The sequence below is a fragment of the Strongylocentrotus purpuratus genome, unplaced genomic scaffold (assembly GCF_000002235.5).
Source record: "Strongylocentrotus purpuratus isolate Spur 01 unplaced genomic scaffold, Spur_5.0 spur5_scaffold_11, whole genome shotgun sequence".
Lineage (NCBI taxonomy): Eukaryota > Metazoa > Echinodermata > Echinoidea > Camarodonta > Strongylocentrotidae > Strongylocentrotus > Strongylocentrotus purpuratus.
The window spans coordinates 31,156,828-31,184,439 of NW_022145596.1; the positions used below are offsets into that span (position 1 = coordinate 31,156,828).

The window sequence follows — 27,612 nt, forward strand, 5'->3', positions numbered from 1 at the left end:
TTAAGTTCTTTTGTCCCACAAGAAATTTTGCTTATTTTGTATTCTACTTTAATTTTGCCTTATCTCAATTATGGAGTGCTGGCATGGGGGAAGTCATTGAAAACACAATTAGATAAGATTTGTGTTGCCCGAAAGAGGGTATAGTTAGAGTTGTTTTTAATGCGAGCTATCGTGCTCATACTAATGTTTTGTTCTACAGTAATAAGCTATTGAAGGTTGAAGACATTTACTTTATACAGTTAGGCGCAATTATGCATGGTTTTGAAAATGGTCTCCCAAATGCGTTAGTACAAATATTTCGAAAGAACAAGAAGTTACTACTTGGAAAGAACAATCAAATTCATAGCTATAATACCGTAAGGCAGGCAACTGCACTTCATATTCCACGTGTAAGAACTGCTTTTGCTCTCGGAAGACGCTGGCTTGTACTGGTCCCAAGTTTTGGAACTCACTTCCTATCAATGTAACTAGATCTGTCAGTGTTTTTGTTTTTAAACGCAAATTGAAATTACATTTATTGAGTAACTATGTCGACAATAATTTAACGTAAAAATTATATCACCAGAAATGATATTGAGTAATAATTTATTAATTGTTATTACGTGCAAGTCGTGCATTATCTTTTTGTTTTTGTTATGTTTGATTATTCAATATAAATGTCAGCATTTCACATTCTCTCTCTCCCCCCCCTCCTCTCTTCTATTTTTCTTTTTCTTTACACCAAATACCATTTTCCCCTATATACATATAACTTTCTTCTTTCTCTGTTTTTCTCTGTTTTTGTTGTTTTTCTCGTTCCAGTTTGCTTTTTTCCTCTCGATCCTTTTGTATATATTTTCATCCTCTCCTTTTCAAATTTCAAGCTATCCCTTTTGTAAATATTTCCCCCATATTTAACCATGTGTAGTTTTGATAACTTTGAAACATTTTAAAAAGTGAAACATTGATGGATTATGTTATATGAGGACCTTGCTCTTACAAGCCCAGCTTTTCTAAGGTCTCCACTTTCTTCTATTTGGATTATATATCGACTTAAAATTGCACTTAAATTGTTTTTTCTTATGTTGTTTTTGTTCTATTATTATATGTAAAAATGTTGTGAAAGAAAGAAATAAAATGAACCTTGAACCTTGAACCTATTTCTTTATTCAAGTTTTTGTATTTTTCTTCATATCCATAATATTTAGCTGTCGCTAACTTCAACTTTATGCTCGGTCGTACCGCAAATAAATAGTCTGCTAACTTTTACACTATGCGCGTGCGGAAAAACAATGCATGCACGCAATGCAAAATGCAATGCAATGTCAATGAAACGGGGAATTCCTGAATTTCTACGTTGTTCTTTAATGTGTATTTCAATTTGTACATGAATTGTGTATGATTGATCTGATTACATATCGTTGTGTTTTACGGTACCAGCTTGCAACTCAAAGGATATGATTGAACGACATGGAAACCTCGAGATCTACATGAATTCTCTTTGATTTGCTAAGTTAGATCTGAGTACCGCCTACCGGTATCATTCCGACATTAAAAATTCAAAAGCAGAGACGAGTCTCAGCTGCTCAGTGCAGTGTCGGTGACCAGTGACACTCGACTGTGCATGTGTCGACTGTCGAGTAGTGTCGTCGGTGACATTGCAATTTCGTGAATGATTTTCACCGTTCCATTTCATTTGACAGGTTTGTTGACTAATTTTAAAAATGAATTGTATTGTAGATCTATGCTGTTATAGACCCTAAGCCTTCTTCATTTTGTGTTGTTATACAGATTACAGTAATTGTACTTCCAATCCATTGACCATAATATTAGCCAACAGTTCCTTCTTGCAAATAAATCTTTGGTCATGACTCATGTTATCCTCTTTCATGTTTTTTTAAAATCTTCTAGATCTAGGCCTACTTGGATCAGGTACAGCTGGCATGCATGAAACCAAGCCAAAATTAACTTTTCTTGGCATTCTATAGGTTAACAGAATATGAAGAAAATAAAATAACATGACACCCTACTCAGGGAACCCAAGTTAGATCTAGATTAGACTAATTTGCATAAAAAGATAATGGTGTGTCAATGTCGGCTAGTTTACTCAAGAATCACTTTTGCACTACATTTAGTAGACCCTATAAGAGTGTATTTTAACTTGCTTCTCTTTAGAGAACTACCCTTTAGACTGAGGTCCCCATTTAAAAATAGTACACTTGACATGCAATCCCTAACTAAGATTAGAATAGATGCAGAGCAAAATATATTTGTGATTGCTACACTTTAAAAACATGGTCAATAATTAAGATTTGCCTTCATCTTTTCATGTTCCTAGTCCAACCATGGATAAGATATTACTTGGTATCTCAGCGTCTGCTCACCAAGAGGGTGTTAAGAAAGCCCTCTTCTTGAAGATGATGTCAACAGCCTCCAAACCTTTGAGCAAGGAAGAAGTAACGACCATCCTTCAGCTTTCATCATGTTGGGTCATCGGTGAGGAGGAGTTCCTACAGGATATGGGACTGCAGGTAGGCTTAAATACTACAATTAAAATGTTACTTGCTGCTGAACTGTGTTTCATATCTTTCAGCTCATAAGATCCAGTTCTGTCTTTGCTTTCCATGATCAATTTTTGCTTTTCTTAAGACAAGAATGTCAGTTTTCAGGCCTACATGTACACCTCCCCATTTCAGGCTTGTCACATGTCACAGTCTCTTTTTAGGCTCATGACATTAGATGAAACCAGCTGGTATCCCTGTTAAGAGAAGAGGTGACGAAAGCAAAGTAATCTTTATTATCATATTTGAAATATTGCAGTCGTTTATTTGAAGAAAGATTCATAATTGCACGTCAAAAACAGAAGAGGCTTACAAAGTGCTTGTAGATCCCAATTGTTTGGAGTGTATAGATAATAGCCTTCTCTCAACACTTTGTAAACCTGGAACTATCATTGATTCAATGGAAGGAATTAATGAGTATTCATTCTATTAGCTGATGTGTTATTGATATATTATTAAATCAGATGTAGATAAGTCTAAAATGAATATGTGAAGTAGAAGAGCTATACATTCTGTACCATAAATTAGCAGGGCAAAAAAGGTTCAGATTTACTACAGAGTTTTAGATAGGTCGAGCAGAAGTACATTTTATTGTACTGCTATATTTAGAATGTTTCAGATTTGTCATGCTTATGCTATATTACATTGTACTTTTTTCCCCATGTTTGTTTATGTTGTATTATTCTAATCCTGTTAACAGATATTTCAGGCCTGGGCGAAGTATAATCCAACAACATATGAAGATTTCTTTTGTCATCACTTCCTGATTTCATCGTTTGGAGAATCAGTCAGCAACCCTCTGATGTTGATCCGCTTCATCAGTGACTGCTTGAAGACCCTTCATCTCAAGCATGATACAGCCGTTAAGATTGTGAGGACAGGAGTCATCAGTCTCTGTCGAAGGTTCCCGGACATTGCCATCCAGGGGGAGATCTGTAGACTCCTACGAGCCAACCAGGACTGCATCCCGGAGAACGCTTTTGCGGCCACTCTTTGCCAGACCTTGATTACCAATACTAGCATCCTGGAGATTCCTGTGGGTGATGCTGAGCTGAAGACGTGTATGGAAGCGGTTGGGAACGTTGGACATCTCCTGCGGTTGGTCTGGTCCACGCTGCCAACCACCATCATCCCTTCCCTCCAGCACGTCTTCAACATCATCTCCACCTTCTCCGTCGAGGAGTCGCAGAACCCCTCCTTGGCCTTGGGCGCCCTGGTCCAGCACATCCATATGAACGTAGTCGAGGCAGTCACAAAGAGCGCTGTCTCCGACATCTCCATAACGGATGAGAGAATGACGGTGGCGCTTCAGAGGATGATTGACTGGTTGTCCTGGCCGAGCATTATCAACATTGATAAGTGGATAATCACTTTTCTGACAAATCTTGCCTCTGTCAACAAATTCACCATTCTCATCAAAGTCACATTGCTGACCGTTGAAACAGTGAGTAGAAATAGTAGTAAACTGTCAGCTTTCATTGTAAAGGGATCAGATATGTGTGGGTACTGGAGAATATTAGAGTACATTCAACAACTTTGGTGTCAGATAGAAATTAAGAGAGAGAATTACCCAGTCAGAGTCATTATGTGATGACTGAGTAAATCCTGTGTAGTTTAGAACACCAATACATTGGCAAAAAAAATATATGTTTGTTTGTTTATTAAATCAAAAAGAGATATGTAGGCCTACTTTCTATAACCAAAATAAAGTTAATAATGATAAATAATACAATAAATTTCCCTTGACAATGGTTTCTCATTGAAACATGTACTAAAGGAACCTGTCAATAAAGACCACTTTTCTTATCTACTTCATCTCAAATTACTTACTTATCTATTTCATAATTGCCAATCTAATGTTAATTGGAATTGCCACCGGTAGATGAAAAAATTCTAGAACTGGAAAACCTCTTGCCCAATCCCCTATATATGACCATGCTCTTAGGAATACTTCCTCCTTTCTTCTGCCGGACGTGAATTCACGTTTCCCCCAATGAAGCTCTGAAAAGCTAGGTTAATTACCCATATATTTTTCTGATTTTTTGTAAGTATGACCCAGATTGCAGGTCTAGGTTTGGGAAATTACTTTTTTTATTTTTTTTATTTCAAAGGAAATGTCGCAATAGACAGGTGATTGCGAAAGCAGGTTTGACTATCATAACAATGAAGCTCTATAATGTTGATCGATGTATTGTTTTATCACTTTTATGTTCTGTCTCTGTATACCAGATGCTATCCCGACTCTTTTTCCCGATCGTCAGAGACTGTGCCTTTCATGTGTTTTCTCATATGCTCCTGAGCTTTCAACACTCACCCGATGCCTTTCACAAGGTAACCATATTTTAGCATCAGTTTCAGAAAGCTTCTGTAAGTTTTCATTCTGGCCTTGAGTTACCTAGAGTCTGCACAGCATTAAAATGCCCACGCACTTGTTCAATGCGCCTCTCAAATGACCAAGAGTAAGGCCACATTTGTACCTTTGTGTCCATTGGACTGGTCAGTACAGCTTGCCCATTGACTGACAGCAGTCGGAACCAGTGGTCATATTTGCTCCGCTCCTGGGGAAGGTGTTAGAGGTCAAGTTTGGGCATGTCAACAGCATCTTTAGATAGACAACATATTCAGACACCCTGGTAGACAAACAGGGTGCCAATTAAAACATTGGCCAAATAATCTGTGGCTCAAGTGGTTTACCTAGGAATTGGAATTTCAAAACAGAAAATGGATGATGCTGGGTGGTTCTGAAGAATTATTGCCAGATTTGTCAAAAATTCCCTGTATTCTTAAAATTTGGGATATTAGTTGATAAGAATTAGTTGAATATGATTGTTTCCTCATTTGCTACTTGAACTAAAGCAGGATTATTCAGCTGTGGTAATATTCTATTAAGTGGTATATATATGTGAAATTGCAACTGTTTTTTATGGTAATAACAAAGTTTTGGTATGGGGTCATGAATTTGGTTAATTGAACATATTGGAAGCATATGGGATCCTACAATATTCAGTGATCGAAATCGAGTCTAAAGTGATGAAATTGTAAACAATAAACTCTTTATGTTGTGTAGCGCCCTCTCAAGGTCAAGATATTGATTCAGCTATAAAACAATGTTATTTGACTAAAATCGACCAATTTGCTATTACCGTTTGGAATATATATATCGCAACTGCATATTCTGAGATTTTCATGGTCGCAGATACCATCGTATGGCCGTAGGCGCTATTTGAATTTTATCAATTTTTCTCGAAAGCAGAAGTGTTTTAGGGGCCAATTTTGTTAGTGCTTATAATACATCCATAGGGGCATCCAAATATATCAACACTGTAAAGAATCACTATCCAGCCAATTTTCAAAAATTACCAAAACTTTGTAATACCTTTAATCCTTTATCCTTTCAATGTCAGATCCTAGGTCAGATACCAGAGCTAATGCAGAGACTACGTGATGAGGACACTCCTGCCAGTCATAGCTTCCTGTCTAAAGTGGCTGACCTAGTGTATTGTCTGATGTACCACCATGCAGGCTATCCAGAGCTCTATGATCCTCTCCTAGAGGCCCTTAAGGTCAGTTCTTGAATGAAATGTTATGTATTCTATAAATACAGGATGGTCCACAAGGGGTTTAAACATGGAACAGCGAAAGGTTTGAAAATCAGCTAGACAGGTAATATTCATTATCCCCCAAAAAATTAAAAATATTAGTCATAAAGTGTGTTTAAAAATTCTTCAAAGTAAGATGGATAAGATTGCACCAGGGTTCATCTAAGAACCTTAGAGCCCTTAACAAGCCCTTGAGCCCGGCCACACTGGACTTTGCATGTTTAGCATGTTCATACTCCTTTCACTTCCCCATTTTACATGTTTGAACTTTTGCTTGTAGACTACCCTGTATTACTTTCTTGAGCTTGGACAATTAACACTAAAGTACATGTACACAGTAAAGCTTCACAGCCCTTCGTCTTAGGTGTTGCTAGGACAAGTCTGAAACAGCAATGGCTAGATTACAAAATCTTAAAGCTGCTCTCTGTTCATGCAGTGGTAAGTGTAAGAAACACAAAGAAAGTTCTCATTATATTGATTTTCAATAACCTTATCTTGTGTTTGAAGGACTGACAAAATGATAGTCATATATTCATTGCCTTCCTCTGAAAACTACATTATTCACCTTTTTTTCCCCAGGACTTCCCCCGCCCCAGCGAGACCAGTATGATGTCCAAGCTGAAACAGAGCGCTTGGACATCACAGAAGGGTGGTCTGGGAGCAGAGTTCTCTTCAAAGTTTGAGCCTCGCTCTGAGACGGGCAAGACAGGCTTGGTCAACCTGGGAAATACCTGCTACATGAACAGTGTCATACAGGCTTTATACATGTCATCAAAGTAAGTACTTGTCATTAATGATGATGTGGTGATGATGGTGGTGGTGGTGATGATGATGATGATGATGATGATGATGATGATGATGATGATGATGATGATGATGATGATGATGATGATGATGATGATGATGGTGGTGGTGGTGGTGGTGGTGGTGGTGGTGGTGGTGATGATGATGATGATGATGATGATGATGATGATGATGATGATGATGACAATGGTGATGACGATGGTGATGATGATGATGATGATGATGGTGATGATGATGATGATGATGATGATGATGATGATGATAGTGATGATGATGATGATGATGATGATGGTGATGGTGATGATGATGATGACACTGGTGATGATGATGGTGATGATGATGATGGTGGTGGTGGATAATGATGACAATGGTGATGCTGATAGTGAAGATGATGATGCTGATAGTGATGATGATGATGATGATGATGATGATGGTGATGATGATGATGACACTGGTGATGATGATGGTGATGATGATGATGGTGGTGGTGATGGTGATGATGATGATGACACTGGTGATGATGATGGTGATGATGATGATGATGGTGGTGGTGGATAATGATGACAATGGTGATGCTGATAGTGAAGATGATGATGCTGATAGTGATGATGATGAAGATGATGATGATAGTGGTGATGATGGTGATGATGATGATGGTGGTGGTGGATAATGATGACAATGGTGATTCTGATAATGATGATGATGCTGATAGTGATGATGATGATGATGATGATGATGATGATGATAGTGATGATGATGATGATGGTGATGATGATTATGACAATGGTGATGCTGATGGTAATGATGGTGGTGGTGGATAATGATGAAAATGGTGATGCTGATAGTGATGATGATGGTGATGATGGTGGTGGACTGGTGGTGGTGGATAATGATGAAAATGGTGATGCTAATAATGATGATGGTGTTGATGAGAATGATGAAATGTAAATCTAGATAACGATGATGAAATAAATGTTAACTGTTATTATGAGGATGGTTTGTTATAAATCTAATTGTGAGTGACTATTTTGTTTTGTACTTCATTAATCGTATTATCTTGCTGTATATTGTACCCTGTCTACATTTCACTTAGTATCAGTTGCAAATATTTAATTTATTTTCTCATTAAAATTACAATGTCTTTAAATTTTCTTTTCCACATTCTATGTTCTCACACAGCTTCTGCGATGATATAATCAACTACCCACTCTTCAACAGACAGAGCATCATGTACAGCATACAACTCTGCTTTGCATTCTTGACCCATACTCAGGTACGTGGTTAGAACTGGGCTTTATATTCATTACTTCTTTAAACATTCTTTAAAATGTATGTAATAAGGAATATTGAAATTTGTTCCCATTGTATTTTTGATACCACTTACAGTTCAACATTTCATTTGGCTTGATAATTGAAAAAAATTAAGGTAAACATATTTCTTGATTTAAAAGTTGCTTGTGATCAGAGCAGAAATGATCAAAAATGTTGCAAAATTGTGACAAATACATTTCTTAATCTTCACCTGATAACGAGTGATTTTATTCATGATTTCTGATCGAGGCATGGAAGAACTGATTTTACCTCATACTTAGCTGCTTGCTAGGTGCCTTTTCTATACCAGATAGTAGTCATTGGGTCTTCATTCTTTCTCTGGTTATGTGAGGGACATATTGGTACACATGTATTAGACAGGTGTTATGAATCTTTGATAGTAATGTTTTAGCTTGATGAGAAATGATCATGCATTCTTGTTTGATTCATTTGTTCATCAGTTAAGTATCTTGATTTATTGCACCCATTATATAACATTGTGAGGTTCACACGGAAGTCCATTAATTATAAGTTTAGGTCTTGGTTTTGAACTTCAAAGGTACCTTGTAGTTAGGGACTGTGTGGATGCACTAATGGTTAAGAAAGTTAACTCAAAGCTACAAACCATGACAGATTGTAAGTTTAACTATGATCAGTGGGGGGGGGGGGGGGGGGTCCCACCATGCAGAAACAATTGAGGTTAAGCCAGCTTGGAGCTACAATGATTGCTTGTCCTGCTCAAAGTTCACTTTGACTACTCGTTGTTATGGTCCCATCTGAACCCTCATCGTTTGTGGATCGTTGTTTGTAACTTTGAGGTTTCGCAAACTTCAAGTTTAAAAGTATGGTTTTATTGCGTGAACACAGCTATATACACCAATTCTCAATCATGTTTATTTTTTAGAGAGCAGCATACGCCCCACGGGAGTTCCTGAGAGCATCGCGGCCCCCCTGGTTTGCTCCTGGTTCTCAGCAGGACTGCTCAGAGTTCCTCAAGTACCTGTTAGACCGGCTGGACGAGGAGGAGAAAGGATGGAGGAAGATGATGAAGAATGCAGCAGCATCCATCTCATCGTCGCTGTCATCACCCTCCTCCTCGTCATCCTCATCACCGGGACCAGTAACGCAGGACCAGGTACCTTTAGATTGAACTCTTATTTAATTTTGTGTGACTTATCCTTTTCCTTTCATTGTCAAGAGTAGAAGTGATTATATAAGTTTAATGGAATGTGAATGTTGGTAAGGATATTATTAAGCTAGGTGATTATGGCCGTTTATACAGCATCTATTTCTTGTATAGAAATACCAATCAGGGTTCCCTGAAAATGAGGGAAAACCATGAAAATGAGTTCCCCTATTTTCCCAGTCAGGGAAGGGAATCTTTTTTAATTTCCCACATCCGGGAGAAATTATGGAAGTACATTAGCCCCAAAACAAAAATTTGTCAGTCTCTTCTGTTTTGTTTTTTGTCAAAACGTGTGTAAATACATTAGCGGTAGCACCTTCATGGAAGATGTTTCAAATTGGAAATGGGTTAAAAGAATGATCCAGGAAAAATGAAATGATAATTTATGACAGGCTAGTATTCGGTGTGGTGGAACTATGTTTGCCATGATTTATGAAATCTTCACTCACTCTCTTTGCTTGTTTCCAAATAGGATTGCACAGACAGAAATGAAGTAAAGATGGAAACGGGTGCCGTAGGGAGCTCCGGTGAGGAATCATCATCAGCCAGCTCCCCATCATCCACTGGGAGTCTTCTTGCTCCTCTCTCCTTATCAGGGTCCAATATGCCAGTCTGTCATCCAACCGATGAGTTGTATCTTCCAACAGCATCAGATACAGCATGCTGCAGTGGCAGCAGCATGGCCATGGAGTCTAGTCAGTCCTACGGTCAGGCTAAATCGTGGTCCTCACCAAAGTTGAAGAAAGAAGATGCAGTCCAATCTCGGGAGAGCATCGTAGAAAGACACTTTGGTGGGCAGTCTGCGACGCACATCCGATGCTTAAACTGTGGTACAGTGTCAAGTCGGAAGGAAACTTTTTTCGATCTGCCACTTGGATTTCCTGGTACAGAAGGAAGGGATAATTTACTTGGAGGACGTTGTGATACCCCGGCTGAAGAAAGGCAGTCGGAGAAGTCGGACTATGCTGCTATGGAGTTAGCACAGGATACTCGGAGTGTGGTAGGTGCAAGTGCGATAGCTGATGCTATGGGACCTCACAGCAGTAGCAGGTCAACAAGTGAAGCTCAGGGTGTGGCTGGTTCAAACTCCGAAGCCACCAAGACTCACCTTGAAGATCTCCTGAGACATTACTTCAGTCCAGAGCTTCTGGTCAAGGACAACAGGTATCATTGTGACAAGTGCCAGAGCTTGCAGGATGCAGAGAAGTCTCTGGAGATCATCAACGCACCAGAGATTCTGATCATTACCCTTCTGCGCTTCTCCTACGACGTCAAACTGCAGAGACGATGTAAGATCATGGAGGATGTTCGCTACCCAAGGATCCTTCATCTTGATGTGAACCCTTGTGATGGTGACTGTAGCGTGGATGGTAACCATGGTAACCATGGTGGACCGTGCACAAAGAGGACTCGACAGAACAGTGTCGGTACCGCACACTGCTCCACGGAGAGGGACTGTGACAGGACTGTTCAGTACGTCCTCAGTACAGTCATAGTCCACTCAGGAATGTCATCAGAGAGCGGTCACTACTACTGTTATGCGTCCGACGATGTAGATGATATCCAGAGGCATCTCATGCGACAGAAAAAGAGTAATAGGAACAATGGAGAAGGCTCTGATCTCAAAACTAATGAAACAATCGATGAGGAGCATCTACCTAATAAATGGTATCTGTTTAATGACAGTCGTGTGACTTCATCCAAATTTGAATCCTTTGGGAAGGTCACACAGCGTTTCCCAAGAGACACAGCTTATGTTCTGTTTTATAGGAAGTGCGATGAAGACTATGGAAGTGGTGACTCGATTGATTCAGTGGTACAGAGAGCCATGCCCTCGTCATCATCGTCATCGTCGTCGTACTCGGCTTCCATCTTGAAGGAGAAACATTTGCGGAAAGATCTTCAGGACGCAATCCAAAAGGACAATTTGCATTATATTCAGGTAAGATTCATTTTGTTTTTGTTTCTTTTTTCAGATACAAAAACAAAATTAGTATTAAAAGACTGGCACTGAGGACATTATTTTGATTTATGTTATTATACTTAAAGAAATTCAATAGAAATGAAGCACACTATTTTAAATGGCGGGATGAATAGAATTTCTTTTTCAAATTAGCAACATCAATATTTTCTTTCTTTGCTTCATTCCTCTGTCAAAATATCATGTAATCTGATTAAAAAGCCATGCATATCGCACAAAAAATATGATTCCCTAATCCCTATTAGTACTCTATTCATTTTTATATTAAAAGTGCAATTAAATTTGTTATTTCTACTACTGTTATTTGGTGACATTTTTGGTAAACAAAAAGAGATATCGTATTAATAAAACAGTAAAATAAAAAGCTGTCATGTTCTGAAACAATTTTTGGGGGTGTTTCACAGAACTTGTCATCGGTGACAAATGACAATTTTTGTTATAAGCTACTGAAATCCTTGCTTCTAATTGGTTATCAGCAGATTTGTCACTGATTTTTGTCATTGAAAAAAGGCTTTGTGAAACACCCCCCTGGTCTGAACCACACTCACTCTAAATATGTTGTTAAAGAATTTTATTTAGAATTTGAGTTCAGAAACAAATCTTTTGATAGCTCAGTCAGTAGAGCAGTGGTCTCGTAATCCGGTGACCCGGGTTCGAAACCAAATCAATGCGCTAGTGCCCTTTGGTAAGGCATTAATCCTCATTACCAGGTCCCTCGGAGAGGACCTAAAGCCATCGGCCGTCTGGTTGTTTCTTACAAGCATTTATGCTTTCTTAGCAGTCAGGTAAAATAACCACCATCACCATTATGTGTTATCTTTTTAGGAAAGAGAGATTGAAGCGCGTGAGGCCGCTTTGAGGAAACGGCACCCATCCTCGGCAGCTAAGCCGTTCTACTCCAGAAACTTTGACGACAAGAATGACCCACCAGGAGGGTGTGGTCTAGGCGGGGGAGGTGGTGGAGGGGGGCCAAGCCTCTCCTCCAATAGGCTCGTCTTCTAAGGCACCGTTCAAATATGACGCAGCAAAACCGCTGCATTTTTTTCTCAACAATGATCTTAAGTACTTCACATTTCTGTATCTTGTAACACAGAGCTCAGTGAATATGCACAGGTCTGGACATATGTTGAAGTTGCCATTCGTTTGCATGTAAAGAAACTGAGGCATTTTTTGTGGCGGTTTAGCGCGTCATATCTGAACAACCCTAAAGGAGTATCTTTCATTGTAATCAAAGCTGTTTTTTATCTTTCTTTGATATGTACTTATTGTCAGTCATATACGGGTTAATCTATAAAGGCCTATATTTGAGCTATTTATTCAGCTAAGCTTACTTGTGGGAGCACTTTTTGCTTGCAAGAATAACTGTGGTAACCTAATATATTTATTGATAGGACAATATTTTGAAAAATGAACTGGTCACCTTTTTAATGACTAGTCCCATGTATGCACATTCCTGTTTGTAATGTCAGGACATAGAATTTTCTGCTGGGACTTTGTATTGGGTAAATTTAAAAAGTAATTGTTGATACATGGATATGATATCACTAACAAATCCAAGCATATTATAGACAGTTTCTCTGCCGATAAAATAGAGGTAGGGCATATAGACATGTATGTAAAGAGCTTTTAATAGAAACTCGTCTGCTGAGAGTCAGATGTGACACTGCAAAGCTGCAGCGTTTTGTTCATCGATGGCTCCATATAGATATATCGACTGCTGTGAGAGGCTTGGCTGTTTTACAGGCTCAAGGGGATGCAACGTCCCCGGGAGCCAACAGCCAGGCCTTGAATATTAAAGCAGTCTATATGTCTTTTATATATCGAATTGACACAAAAATCTACCAAGAATTCTTACCTTATCCTTGAGTAAAGATTGGTTAAAAAATCACGGAAAATCTAAGACACCATCTGTTATTCTTCACTGGAAAGATGACTGAATGTTACAATCATTTGGGAATCGCAGACAAAAGGCACGGTATGGTATCCGCGCTCGCACAAACTAAGTTTTACAACGTAAACCAATAGGGATCGCAGCAAAATGTTACTATTTTCTTGCAGGAATCTCACTCATGAACTATTAACCGGTACAGGCATTGTTTGTTTCTTTACGGGAATAGCTAAAATCACGACTCCAATTTCGACCAATCAGATGGCTAGATTTCTAAAGAGAGGTATATAAAGTGTAATATGCTTCACGTTTCTGTATCTTTCTGTAACATAGAGCACAGTGAATACGAGCAGGACCTTCGCAGGTGCCATTCGTTGACATGTGAAAAAAACTGCAGCTGCATTTTTGTGTTGGTTTAAATGTACCATGTTATATCTGAAGAAGCCCCTAGTGTGAAAAAGGACAATTTAAACTTAGGTTTTATCTTTTCTGCTGCATCAAACCAACATTGGACAATGGATTATGCTGGTAAATCCATGATCTAAGCAAGCAATCGCGTGTAATGGTATGTTACTTTTGTTATACTTTTCTCTTGATCAGACTTTATACCGTATCAAAAGGAATCATTGCGTATGACCTGCATTTCTTATTTAGAATTTGTAAAAATTGATATTTGGTCATCTTTTAACAAGGAAATTCTCATTTGTTGAGCCTTTATTTATTGTGTCATCTCTATAACACAGCCTATTCATTTCGACTTATAGAAAGCCAAATAATTCACGTCTTCTCCTCTCTCCTCCCTTTTTTCTCAGCCCAGCATAATTTTGGTGTTATTTGATAGTTTATTTTTACTGTTACAGTATGTAGCAGATTAATTTATAAAATGATTTTGTATTTAATCAAACGTGATTTGAATTGAGTTGATCTGAATATAATTGAGTTTAAGCAAATTGACAAATGATGTATTACGTGTGTGAGGACGGATGGGAAAGTGCAATCAATTACAGGCTAATGCAACATTAAACACTATTAGGTCACTTCAAGTGAGGTTAATGGAAGAAGTTTGTTACTGCGCTGTGTTAAAAAAAAGTAATTTTGTGTTGGCATTTCAAGGTTTATCGTAAAATTATGCCTTTTTGCAAAATGGATCAATGGTACGAGATGGTGTATTAAAGTGATTTTCCTATTCATTTTATTTTGAATTGTAAAGACCCTGTCAGATGTGACAAATTGAATTAAATAGATGAATTATATATCAACGGGAAGCTTATAAGGAGTAGATTAGGATAATGTAAATTATATGCCATTTTAGTATCTGTCAGAGGCCTAGCAGTTCTCTAAAAACTCGTAATCTAAAGCTTTGAAAATTGTAAGTTGTTGACCTAAAAGCTAGCTTTCAACTTGATAACATCTTTTTGTGTGGAATATGCTTATTAACAGATACTTTGCATTAATCAAGCATGGCTCAGCTATATAGGCTAGCCGATTGGGTCCACATGTTATGACGTCAACGTAACTGCAGCAATTTTACCTCGGTTGACCTGTAATTCGGAGGGATGCGGAAAATGAGGTTTTCATTTGCTTTGGAAGGGGAATTTTGTATTCCTTTATATTGGTATTCTACATTCATTTAGCTTTGCATTGATATAAAGTTGTATTTCCATCTGATAGGGTCTTTAAAAAGCTGATCTTTGTTTTATTATTTTCATCAAATTGGCAATGCCATGTCATCAATCACTATCGTATTTTCTATTTCATGTATATGACAAGGTTCATTCACATAAGAAGAGGTAAACTGCAACATTTTTTTAAAAATTTGTAAATAAATGATAACTGTACACGCCAGAGGCATCTATACTGAGCTCTGTTATAAGGTACATAACTGTGAAGCATATTACAAATACGTCATTATGAGGAAAAAGAAGTTCCACAGTTAACCGTGTCCTACCTGAACAAAGTTCTAGTTTGGCAGAAAATGTGGATTTGAGCTAGGATATTACTCATATGTTTTGTAAAAAGAAAGCAGTATATACCCAATTTTTGTCACTATCATATTTATAATATTATTTGTGAAAACAAATTCAATTTCAACTCCTTGCAAAGCTGAGATTGTCTGTTTAGTTTATCAGAGCTGCCAACCATTCCGTTTTTGCCGGAATTACTCCGTTTTTCCCTCCAAATTACGGTATTACGTTTTTTCTTCATAAATTCTGTTTTTTTTTTTTTTTTTTTTTACATACCACACATCAAACAACTGCCCTAAAATGTGGATTTGATCACAAATTCAATAGAAAACTAAGTTTAAAACATACTTGAATACATACTTAAAGAGAAAATATTATCAAAAAGAATGAAATACCGGTACTGATAATACCAAAATTTAAAAAAAAATAAATAACCTGCTTGTATGGAAAAAAATCAGCATAAGGAATGGACATTTCTGCATTGGAAGTGTGTCGCGCGTGGTTGTAAGTTTCGTTTTAATGAATTCCTTTTTTTGGTCGCACAAGGTTGGCAGCTCTGGTTTATAAGTATAAACTTAATGAATATAGAAAATTGGTTTACGAGGGTATTAGTCATTTTATCCCCAACATATTTATTGAGGCAATTTCACCTTTTCAGTGGTCTGTTTAACGTTTGTTCATCTTTTCATGTTTTGCGTCTTTTGCATCTTGGAAGTAATTTCACTGTATTACACTGATCTTACTAATTATTGCTAAATTTACATCTTTCTAATTATTATGAAATTTCATGGTTGAGATATTGATTCTTACATTACATTTATGTTATGATCCATGAAACATATTAAAAGAGATTATTGACTTTTACTCTTGACACGTGTCTTTGTCTTTAAAAAACCCCTGTGTTTGCTTAATATAGTATGGTTGTAGTATAATATAATGTATTTCATTCACGCAACATAAACTAAACAAACGGTATTACCCTCTACATGTTACAACCAACTTATAATGCTGACAAAATCAAATTTTTAACTTGAACCCTGGACCCAGCGGCCAGCACTATAAATCCTAACCCTAACTTACCGGTATGCTTACTATCAGAACAGCAATTTATCTAAATTGATCACTTATTGTTCTGCAAATTGGCAACAATAATATTATTTTTTTGTAATGCTACCTTGTTCTCATAGAATGCAATGTCTCTGAAAATAATATACATGGGTAGTAACTTCCATTGGAAAGTTGAAGAAAAAATTGCAAATTTTGATTAAAAACAATGATCAATGTAATGAATTAATGGATTTTAAAGGGAAAGTTCTCCCTGAAATTAAGTTTTCACTTAACTTATTAAACTTTCACTGACCTGTTCCTCTCATTTTTCTGCTTCTATAAAAACCAAGTAAATACGAGGGTGAACTTTTTCTTTGAGGCTTATTTTCCTTTCTAAAATTTCTGTTGCCAAATGCAATGTGGCCATATACGACACAAATGGATAAATTGTGTGCAGAAATTTTTGCCCTTACTCTCACGCATCTGGTATACCAACCAAAAAATGTGGAATGATTGTCCCAAAACCCAATTACAGCTCTACCAAAGTATCTTTGATAAAGCTCAGACTACATGTTGGATCATCGTGGACATCTACCCAACCACAATAAGGGAGTTTACAGATAGCACATGGTACAAATGACCCCAAATATCCACAGATCTTTTACACATGGAGAAGTTCCACTTTTAGCATCTTAGAATAATAACTGCCAAAGTCCTAGATGTGCTTCATGAATACCTTTTGTTTGCCCTCTTGAAAAGAATACTTCCACCTGCGTATCTTAGAATGTACCGTTAGTGCATGAATGAATAATGTTACATAACTTTCATGAGCGCATATCCAATATTCATCTCTGTGGGTTTTACCTTTTTGGTACAAATGACCTTTATCTGCTCATGCTCAGACTGCAACCGTAAACTGGCTGATTACATGGACCCTTGCCTATGGGCATATTCCCCCGTTCTGTTAACAAATAATCAGTTAAAAAATCAAAATTTAGATGGTTAATTGTTGAAAGTGGAAAGGAAAAGATGGGATGTGTGTAAGAAAATGATGTCTGCGATATTTTTTGTCATTATGAAGACTACGGTATTTTTATTCTCTCTACCCCTGTGCAACTCTCTCCTTTTCTTGCTCCTCTCTCTCTTTTCATCTCGTCTTTCTTTGCACTTTCCCTTTTAATGATGAACAATAAGATGATTTATATGGTAGCCCAACTACTGTATGAATATCTTCTACTGCGCTGGGTGTATTGCTACTTTACAGGTAATATAACTCTCACATCAATTGTAAAATCCATTTGCAACAAGAACTAATCTCACACTATTTTGTCTCAAATATTTGGCTGTCATATAAAGAAAGTAAATTTGATTAAAAGGTAGAGCTGATTTTCAACACTGCTTGGATTGAAAAAGAAAGAATGAGAGTGAGAAAGAGGGGGAGGGGAGGTACAGAGGGGAAAATCTAATAGCTCTAGCATAGCATGCTATACTTCTGTAAGCTTTCAAATAATTTTACACTATAATTGGTATAATTCAAGGAAACCACAATTACAAAGCTAGAAAGGATGTAAATTTAATGAATTATGCCATACCTTGATCGTTTATTACTGTATATACAATTTACAAATTTCACATCATCTGATGGCACTATCAACAACTCGACACATTTTAAAATGATTTACCCCCCCCCCCCCCCCCCTCCCCCTGCAAGAAAAGCTTACCGGTACTGATGACACTCATTTGAGTATCGGAGCTCCTAATCTTTTAGAATCAACCGACACAGTTTTCAAAGTATGACTTAGTAGAACTTCATTCTTTAAAATGAAATGGAGTTGGGATGCATTACAATCATTGGGATAATGGTGGATCATTGAAACCTTCAGTTCTAAATGTTGCTACATGCAAATTATGACATGATTTTAGAGTTTGGAAAACTGAATTTACGTACATAAGTCTCTTAAATGAACTAACCATATTGTCTTATTGATGCTATTATCATAATGGTAACACAATCGTTATTCTGGTATCACATAAATACAAGTCCTAACCTAGATGCACAGGGCTACTAGTCCTGCAAGTCACCCAAGTATTAAACCTTTCTTAAGAGAATCAAGAAGCAAAAACAAGTTCAACATTTGAACCTTGTCATTATATTGGTTACCAAATAATATAGCCCATCATTGGCAGCGATTACTTCAACTATCCACTCCCCCATCCTGATGAAAGAAAATGCCTGTGTCAATGCTCTACAAACACCACTGGTGATATTAGTGATATATGCAAAAATAAAAGCCTGATTTATTTAGTGACAACCGATTCTCTAAATAGATTACTCTGCAGAGCAGCTATTTCATTGAATAGGTCTCTATGCTGCTCCGGTCCAATGCCACCTTCCGCTGACTTTGATTTCTCAACTTTCCTTTTCCATTTCCCGAGGAACTTCTTCTGCTTTGGTTGCGACTCAAGGGCTAGTCAGCTCCCTCTATAGGTGGAGTAGGAGAAGGGACTAAGAAGCAGGGGTACGTGGTAGTGCTGGTTGACATCTTCTATTTCAAACACAATCTAGTGTAAAGAATAAAAAGAAAGGCAGTTGAGGATTAGTCTTGTACTACAGCAGTACCATTTCTCACAGGTCTGCAGAATGGGTTATTACAGTAGGCCTACTTTTTTTAAAGCACTATCAATTCCCTGCTACCCTGTTCTATAAATATTGAAACTCCTCCTTGAATTGTTTTTTTGAAATATTAGTGGTGAATATTAGAGCTTTAGGTGTCTTAAAAAACATGTGGCATGTCTTTAGTGTCATGTTAAAAGAACACATCTGTCCAATCTACTACAGTGAAACTTGCATATAAAGACTGCTCCAGGGAGGCAAGAAGAGTGGTCTTTATAAGCAGTTGGTCTTTAAGTACAGGGGGTCACTAGAGCAGGATTGACTATATTGTCTTTTCCATCTTCATGATCTAGCGGGCTGGTAGTCTGCAGGCACAGACTCTAATTTGACACCTAAACACAGCTCCATAAACTCTTGAGCAGAGCCTAACTCTGTCAGTCGCTGGCTGCATCAGGAGCAGCAACAGTAGAGAGCCTATTGAGTGTGGTCTCAGTATAGTCTTCCAACTCAGACCCTCTGTTATGATGCATTAAGACTAGGGCTGCGACGAGTAGTCAAATACTTGAGTACTCGCACTGTTGACAACTACTCAAGTACGATTTCTCGTACTCGAATATTCGGCCGCAAAAACAAAACAAAAATCCTGGTCACCTGGCACTATCCAGGCCGACGCTTACCCGTGCCAGGGAGAGCGCCGGCCGCTGGCATGGTACTGTCGGTAGAAATGTTTCCCAGCTCAATCACTGTCAAACTCACTAGGTACTGAGAAACTGGAACCAAATGTTCGGATTTTTGTTTGGACTCGGTAGGAAAATGGATTATTCTGCCATCTTTGGTTTTTAAAACAGCATTGTTTACTGTTATTATTATTATTATTATTAAATCGGCGCCTTCAATTGCAACTCGAAGTAAAATTGCGTGAGTTTTCGGGATACTGCTCCCGTGATATGGTGGTGGCAAAAAAATTTTTTTTTTTTAAATAATTAAAATTTTAAAAAAAACATGGCGTCCGAATATTTGAGTATTCGCTTGTAAACCTGGGAGTGTACTTTGATACCTCATTACACGGTTGTGTACAGCCTTAATTAAGACTGACAAGAGTTGGTGCCTGCATACTAGCAAGCTGGGCCAAGCATGCAATGGCATCTTAACAACTACTCCTGGAGCATGCTTGCTCACACCAGAGCTATCTAGGCCTACATACAGAATTTGGCCAACACAGTTCTGGTTCAACATGGCGAAAATTGCTTTGTTGGGAAAATACAAAAGTAAATAATATACGCCATATCCACTTAAAGACTTGGTCACAAATGCCATTACGAACTGCTACGAACGCTGTACGAACGATTTTCAGACAATGGAAATTCGGGAAGACAATGGAAAAACACGGAGATTCGTACGAAATTATCGTTCGTACGAACCTTTGTGACCGTAGCATTAAACACAGTTGACCAAACTATGTGAACAGATGCCTCTAGCCCATACTAAATCGACCCTTAGTCAAATGAAAGATGATTATTAATAGGCAATATCCAGTCTACTGCTAAAGAATCTTAGTAAGAAGAACCTTAGCAAGGACTTGAGAGGTGTTCGGTGAGTTTCATCTCATTGGTACAGCTGATTAGAACAAATATTCTGATCATTACCCAATCAAGTTAATTTCCCATGTAAGAACCCAAATTGTAAATAACTTTGATTGTATAGTCAGAAAATTTGTTCCAACCTTTAAAGTCTTAATGCAATGAAACCTGCTTTGACAACTAACTGTATAGAAAGACCACCTACATCTATACAGACAGCGTTTTTATGTTGCCCTTGTTACATGTTTCTCATCGAAACCTTAACATAAAGACGATCTCCTTTCTCCAAAGACCACTCCTCTTGTCTACCTTGAGTGGTCGTTACATACAGGTTTCCCTGTATTTTCATGCATATCTCACCTCTACAAACGGATAGAAGCCTTTGATGTTGTTTGCCTTGAAGTAGGAGCCTGTGTCAAACAAGATCTTGTAAATTCCTGGGATGAACTGCTCCATGGTTAGGAGACCAGGACATCTGCCATCTGAGTTGGTTTGTCTGTTAAAATGAAATAGGTTTTCAATTAAAGGGGTGTAGCAAGAAGACTTTTTGGGGATAACTGCACGTAAACGGTCAACGCATGCTAGCGTTCGCAAAACAAACCAAAGTTCTCCTCACGCTTCGGTTTCGCCAATGTTGCACGCACATAAATACTGCAGTCACGTTGTCCGTAGTCGTATTATACCCGATTGGCCCCAAGCCTGGCCACAGGAAAAACATGTAGTCTTGTCAGGTGTTACAGTGATAGTCACTACATGTTTTGTTTTTAAATTTTTCTTTTTGTTTTAGCTGTAATCACTCCTACGATTGTTTGTAAAAATATGATTTATATGAATGATCAATAAAACATTAATATTGCTTTAAAGGTACTATGTCCCATTTGCAGGCCCAACAAATGAAAAAGATAAATTCCAACTGCATTTGAAAGATAATACTACTTTAGAACTTCCCTAAAAAAGGTGGGGCTTGAAAATGTCTTCCAGTGGGAAAATAACGACTATTAGTTGTCAAATCGACTTTAGGGCTATAGAGCCCAAAAGTAATAGTCTTGATTTTCAGACAATTGTACCGAATGGTCATACGTTTTATGCTGCGCAAAGATTCAATCAGTTTAATCTTGGCCATCACAAGAAGTGGGTTATTGATGTAGACAAATGCTCATGTACCCTTTACAACTCTTTTCATGTATGTTATTACCAAAGAAGAAAAAAAGCAAGTCAGTCACTCAATAGTGTCTGATAGTGAAGTCTAGCAAGTAAACGGGTTTCCTTGCATAATTTGAATATGAGGACACTGCTAACGTTTAAATTTCACAGATAGGACATAAATGACATATTCATAATTCCTGCAAAGTTCTACAGAATTTGAGGTTGGCTGCAAAAGGGACATATGGTACCTTTCAAAGAGATAGTCACTACATATCGTTCTGACACTTCTGGATATTTTCTATAACTGCAAAATTCATCTCACCCTTCTGAAATCTTCTTCCACTGTCCAGCCATGAGGTGGTAGACTTCTATTCTTAGATTGGCAGCAGGGGAACCCCTAGCAGTGTCCAGTACATGGCTAGTCAGAGGGCTGTTTGGCTTTCCTCCTGCAGTCTATCATGAACAAAATGAGAAGGAGAAAATTAAAAACAGCCAAAGTCAAAGAGGAAATACAGTGAAAACTGATTTAGCAACCACCTGTATAGAATAATGGGAATATTTAGTGTGATGTGCATGCTATTGTTACTTGTAAATCGATACATTTATCAAATTTAGTTAGAAAAAAAAAACCCTGAATAATCAATGAATACATAGACTAAATAGATCTACATCTATCTCCTAATATGATTTACACATTGTCACATTTTTTCAATAGTTCACTTTTTCCTCATAAATCAAATGCTCTTAGCTTAGTTACCTTTGGCTTAATTTTTAATGGATTTGTTGACCTTATAATTTTTCTCATTTTGTTTTAAAAACCAACTTAGACTGGAGGCGGAGGTCTAACATCCAATCTGAGACTTACTAAAAACAAAATTAGCCTCAAAGCCGAACTTGAACAGGCTAAATAATCTATTTAAAAAACAAACAACAAAGCAAACACAAAATGAACAAAACTACAAAATTAAACAAAAACAGAACAGAACAAAACATTAAAACTTACAAGAACAAATACAGAACAGAATAAAACAAACAATCAAACAAACTATCAAGAAATGTAAGCTATTATGCTAAAGTGTCAAGCTAAACTTGTAAACAGTACAAAAAATCATTTAAATGAATCGTGTCAACAATACTAGTTTTCACTTCCAACTATACTGTATACAACATGAATGTCAATATATGGGACCAACATTAAGAAAGTCTGCAGCACCCATTTTTTCCTTAGATTCACCTAGTAATATTTCTATTATAAAATCGATTTATCTTAGAATTTTACCTCCACAGTCGTGAGGGCAACATTTCCTTCATCTGCAGGAGCTGAGAGATGAGAATTAAGGGCTTCTACACGTTTACAACTCCCCATTTTCTTTTTTTCCAGTTGGTACAGCTAGTCTTATAATCAGTCACAGCTAACATTTTCCCCAAAGCAATCCAGACTTTTCCCCAATGTTAGAGGGATCAATGGTAAAAATGTTCCTAAATGGTGATAATGATCATAATCAACTGTACCCAAGCATCATTACATAAATCATTCTAAAATAAAAACTACACAATACTAAATATATCATATTTCATATAAATGTGTGTAACAACTTACTCTTTTCAAGGATGTTTTCCTTTTTGCTTGTTTCTGTTCTTTAGATGTTACCTTCATATGTGGCCATAGCTCTCTATTTTGACAAACTTGGCACTGTTTTACCTGAGAAAAAAAAAAAAAAAACATTGTGTGCGGGTAATTTAGCCCGAATCCGATGACCGGAGTAACACTTAAGTTTATATCTGTTAAGCGCTTTGAGAGGGCCTATACGGTCCTGAAAAGTGCTACATAAGAACAAGCTATTATTATCATTACTATGGAGAATTCTTTTTGAAAATTCCATTTATACTTAATTATTTGACTATCAATATTTTTGTTCCTCTATTATTATAATTATAATTATTTTTGATTTTGATTTATTTTGTTTGATGATTATTCATTTTCTTAATTTTTCCCCCTTTTCTCTCTCGCTTTTCCCTTCTTTTTTTTTTTTTGGGGGGGGGGGGGGGGGACTCCTCAGTAAATAAAAATTAAAAAAGGTATTCCTGTATATTTGATCAAATTTTTCATTCTATTGATCATGAAAAAAAATTATTGGCCGCCAAATACATGTAGTTTCCACCTTTGATAACCATATAAATGTTACATATCCAAATTGAATTTGAAATGACCAATAAAATAAACAGGAATATTTATTATATCAAAATAATACCTTATATTTATCTTACTCAACAACTTTGCTCGCTCTCACACTAGTGGAGTAGAAAGTAGCATCATGAGATATATTAGCCTTTAACAACAACAACAATAGACTATTCATTTTTAAAAAAAATCATACAATCCCTACTTAAAAATCTAAAGATTACTAGAATACATTTTAAAATTATATATCAATTACTTTTTTAAATCTTCAGTTTTCTTCTCTATGTTTTCACTCTGAGACCCTCCCCCTCTGATAAAAACAAAACACAACAATAAATTCAAATGAAATAGAGCAAAATAGATAAACATGTACAATGTACATACAAACCAACAAAACAAAACAAAACAGAAAATTATGGAAATATTTATAAAAATTGTATGGCAACAGTTCACTAGTCAGCTAACAATTTGTACCAAAATATCCTCTCTTTTTTGTCTTCATTTTTTGACACTACTAGAAAGGTTTTCCTTAAAAGTTTTAAAGCTGCCCTTATAAATTTCCAATAGTTTGTCATGGTCTGCACCCCAAATTGTTATGGGAAGTGAAATTACGTTGACATGTAACCGATGAAGACAAAGACGAGGAAGTCATTTTAACTATTCAATACAAAACATATTTAATGCTTTTCTGTTTTCATCTTATTCAATTTTCACCTTGATTTTGAGATAAGACATCAATCCCCTCCAATAATATCTCTGTGATATCTTCCTGAAGGTCACGTTCAATCCTCCGTGACCCCCAGAAGGAGAATCATGAAACTCTTTGAACAATCGCTCTCTTTCTGATGCTTGTACCACTCTTTGTGAGGTAGATCTACTGCCTTTCCTGAAGTACAGCTTATCATCTAAAAGACAGAAAAAAACAGCGTGTACGAAAATTACTTTTGAGGAGAAATGATCTACAAAGCCAGTGTGATTTAAAAATAGTCTAAAACTTATTTGTAGGTAGACTCGCAAAATTGTCAAGACTTTTGCTGTGATTAAAATGTGTATGATTCTATTTTGAAATTTTAGGGGGAGAAGGAGGGGGGCAAGTATGTTCACTGTAGCCAGACTTATCATAATTTGATCTTTCAGAAATGGCATTACAATGCTTACCAATGAGGAATTTTGACTTATTTCTAAAAGAAAATTCCAAAAATACTTATTATAAAGTAGGTTAGTTATCCATTCTTTTAAAATTACTGTTTAAAAAAAATGCAAATTGGCAAAAATAAATAATGATAGATAATCAATGGCCAATACAGAATGGAAACAGTTTTTTTTCTCGACTGACCTACCGCACAATTCATATTTCTTGGTTCTTTTCCTGAATGCATTCTGTGCTAGTTTAAGAGCAGGTTCCTTGCCAGCGATACGTTCAGGATACTGTCTTGTTGTCAGGAAACAAACGACTTCTCCATAATCTTGCTCAATCATCCTGAATAACGATCACTTTACTCTCAGTTTCAAGAGAACAGTGTCACAATTCCAAGATCCAGCCAATGAATTGATTGATATATTCTACTTTGTTTTAGAGTACCGGTAGGCACATTTGGTTGGGGTAAATTGATCTGCAAGCACAGGTTCTAATTTGGCACTTTTTAGTTTAACAATATTGTGACTTGAGTGATGTCTACCGTAGCCCAGCTTGAGGTACGCTGTCTAGCAGGAGTAGCTACTCTAGGCAGTGCAGATATGTGCATTCCGTAGTCTCACAGTTCAGATCATGTGTTATGTAAGATGACTGTGCTTACAAACTAGGAGTAGATATCCTGAAGCGACTTGGTCTTGGGTCAATCAACCCTTTACAACTAGCTTGTCCTGTTGATTTGTGACTGTGCCAACCACTTTGAATCAGCTGCAACCTACAACTCCTGTTAATCTGAAGAATTTCAAGGGACGCTTCAGCAGCCTCTTGTCTGTACAGGATGGATTTTGGCTTCAGATGTCTAGATGTCTATGGCCATCTATTTGACTGCATCAAACAAACTAGGGTCCTTTTTCATCAATTGAATGATCTTACAGGATTGTATCAGCCTCAACTATGTCTCTCCCATGGTGCACCAAGTTGGATTGTTTCTGCCACTCCCCTGATGTGGTTTTAGGTGTGGGTACACATCCAAAGATCATGCAAAATTCAAGACAGACCAATGGATCGAGTCAGTGATACTTCCTAAGAATCAATCTTGCAGCCTGTTAAAACTTATCCAGCTTGAGTTGATACTTCAAACACACACTGCTTCATCAAAAGATGGATCACTCAACCTTTTAGTTCACCACCTTGATTGAAAAAAAGAAAGAGAAATGATTAGCAAATATAGATGAAATATAATGCATTAATTAGTACAAATTTACAATTTTTATGTATCCACTTGAAAAACCACACAAATTCTAATAAAGAGCTGATCTAATATACCACTATTGTGCACATATAAAGATAGATTGTTATGCTCCAATGCTGAGAAGTCACATAACTTCATAATTATTGTTGCGCTGCTGTCTGCATTCATATCACACTAAAGCAAAATAAGAACAAAAAGTATATAGAACTAACTTCTTTTAAAAAAAAATTAACCATCAGAATAATTGAACTAAAAGAAATGGGACTGAAGGCATGAAGTAAAATAACGGATAAAAGGGGAAGAATGAGACAGATATATCAATGAAACATGATGAAGAGGAAGCAGGAAACAAAACAAAACTAGACTATATTAATAATAATATCAATAATTGACATTATAAATAATGTGATTGTCTATAATTTTATAAAGAAAAGGAATAATAAGTAGTCTAGACATTGACAGTAGACTCCAGTCTAGACCTCTATTTAGTAAGTTACATAAATATTTTAGGAGTACATTGAATAAAACCTGACAAACAGAATATTATAAATAAACGCTAGGACTTAACAGAAAAAACAAATTTGAAAATGAATAAAAACAAAAATAAACCAAACGCGTAGTAGATCTAGGCCTATAGCGTAAACGCATCAATCTTTCTTTTCCATCAATCATGTATAAGTTCACTTGCAAATTTATTTAGGCCTATGTGAAGACTACCGGTATTTGTAATTTTGTATAACATTTTATAAATCATGTACAATTATCTTTATGAGAGAAGAGCATAAAAACCTACGAGGAAAAAAAAATGAATAAACTACGGTACACAACATTTAACACGTGGGACTGTATAGCAAAAATGACTAATATCATCGAACCATGGAGTTTTAACAAGCATAAAATGAACATTTATCTTAACCAAACAAATCATCAAGCTTTGAAAAGGACCGACATCATCATGTATATCAATTTAAGTTACCTCAGACTTTAGAAAAGGAACAACGGCTTCACTTTTGCTTTGTTATTGTTTCCTCTCTAGCCACAACAAGCTAGCCTTATCTCAAGAAATTATGTAGCTGAAAATTTGGATGATATACTAGTACTCAGTTCAAAATGAATGCTAGGTATGTAACGGAGGATTTAGTTAGTTCTTTGAATTGGAAGTTAACTCTGTTACTTCATTTTGATTTTTGAGGGCAAACATAGAACCTTGTGTTCGTTTAAGCCAGTGGTTGTTTTGTTTTATATATCCTCTTGAATCTTGATGAATTCCTCATTAGTTTCTTTCATTTGTCGCACATATCTCTTTCTCTCTCTCTCTCTCTCTCTCTCTCTCTCTCTCTCTCTCTCTCTCTCTCTCTCTCTCTCTCTCTCTCTCTCTCTCTCTCT

The 27,612-nt window shown here is 36.8% G+C and overlaps 2 protein-coding genes across 3 annotated transcripts; one reads left to right on the forward strand and one right to left on the reverse strand.

Annotated features, from left to right (window-relative positions):
- Positions 1-1,610: 1,610 nt before the first annotated feature.
- On the forward strand, positions 1,611-15,474 carry LOC752405 (ubiquitin carboxyl-terminal hydrolase 38). Its single transcript, XM_001178896.4, has 10 exons — positions 1,611-1,682; positions 2,318-2,510; positions 3,241-3,984; positions 4,770-4,871; positions 5,945-6,103; positions 6,719-6,915; positions 8,123-8,216; positions 9,159-9,389; positions 9,913-11,382; positions 12,247-15,474. Exons 2-10 carry the CDS (start codon positions 2,325-2,327, stop codon positions 12,421-12,423), a joined length of 3,360 nt encoding a protein of 1,119 aa, XP_001178896.2. The 5' UTR covers positions 1,611-1,682; positions 2,318-2,324; the 3' UTR covers positions 12,424-15,474.
- Positions 15,475-17,877: 2,403 nt separating this feature from the next.
- LOC589020 (transthyretin) lies at positions 17,878-27,300 on the reverse strand. 2 transcript variants are annotated; one of them, XM_788678.5, is made up of 7 exons: positions 27,203-27,300; positions 25,183-26,164; positions 24,557-24,747; positions 23,261-23,362; positions 21,983-22,113; positions 20,875-21,010; positions 17,878-18,882 (listed from the first exon to the last, which is right to left on the reverse strand). In XM_788678.5, exons 2-7 carry the CDS (start codon positions 25,319-25,321, stop codon positions 18,793-18,795), a joined length of 789 nt encoding a protein of 262 aa, XP_793771.2. In that variant the 5' UTR covers positions 25,322-26,164; positions 27,203-27,300; the 3' UTR covers positions 17,878-18,792. The 2 variants fall into 2 exon arrangements, with proteins under 2 accessions (XP_793771.2, XP_011682724.1); XM_011684422.2 differs by lacking the exon at positions 27,203-27,300 and having other exon boundaries at positions 25,179-25,292.
- Positions 27,301-27,612: the final 312 nt, after the last annotated feature.

Excerpts from the sequence above, each read along its gene's own strand:
- LOC752405 (XM_001178896.4), top strand. The coding sequence starts at position 2,325 with ATGGATAAGATATTACTTGGTATCTCAGCGTCTGCTCACCAAGAGGGT. Across the intron at positions 8,217-9,158 it reads CATTCTTGACCCATACTCAG|AGAGCAGCATACGCCCCACG; the intron begins GTACGTGGTTAG and ends TTTATTTTTTAG. Across the intron at positions 11,383-12,246 it reads ACAATTTGCATTATATTCAG|GAAAGAGAGATTGAAGCGCG; the intron begins GTAAGATTCATT and ends TTATCTTTTTAG.
- LOC589020 (XM_788678.5), bottom strand. The coding sequence starts at position 25,321 with ATGATTGAGCAAGATTATGGAGAAGTCGTTTGTTTCCTGACAACAAGA. Across the intron at positions 24,748-25,182 it reads CAAGAAATATGAATTGTGCG|ATGATAAGCTGTACTTCAGG; the intron begins GTAGGTCAGTCG and ends TCTGTCTTTTAG. Across the intron at positions 18,883-20,874 it reads GCTTCTATCCGTTTGTAGAG|ATTGTGTTTGAAATAGAAGA; the intron begins GTGAGATATGCA and ends TCTTTACACTAG.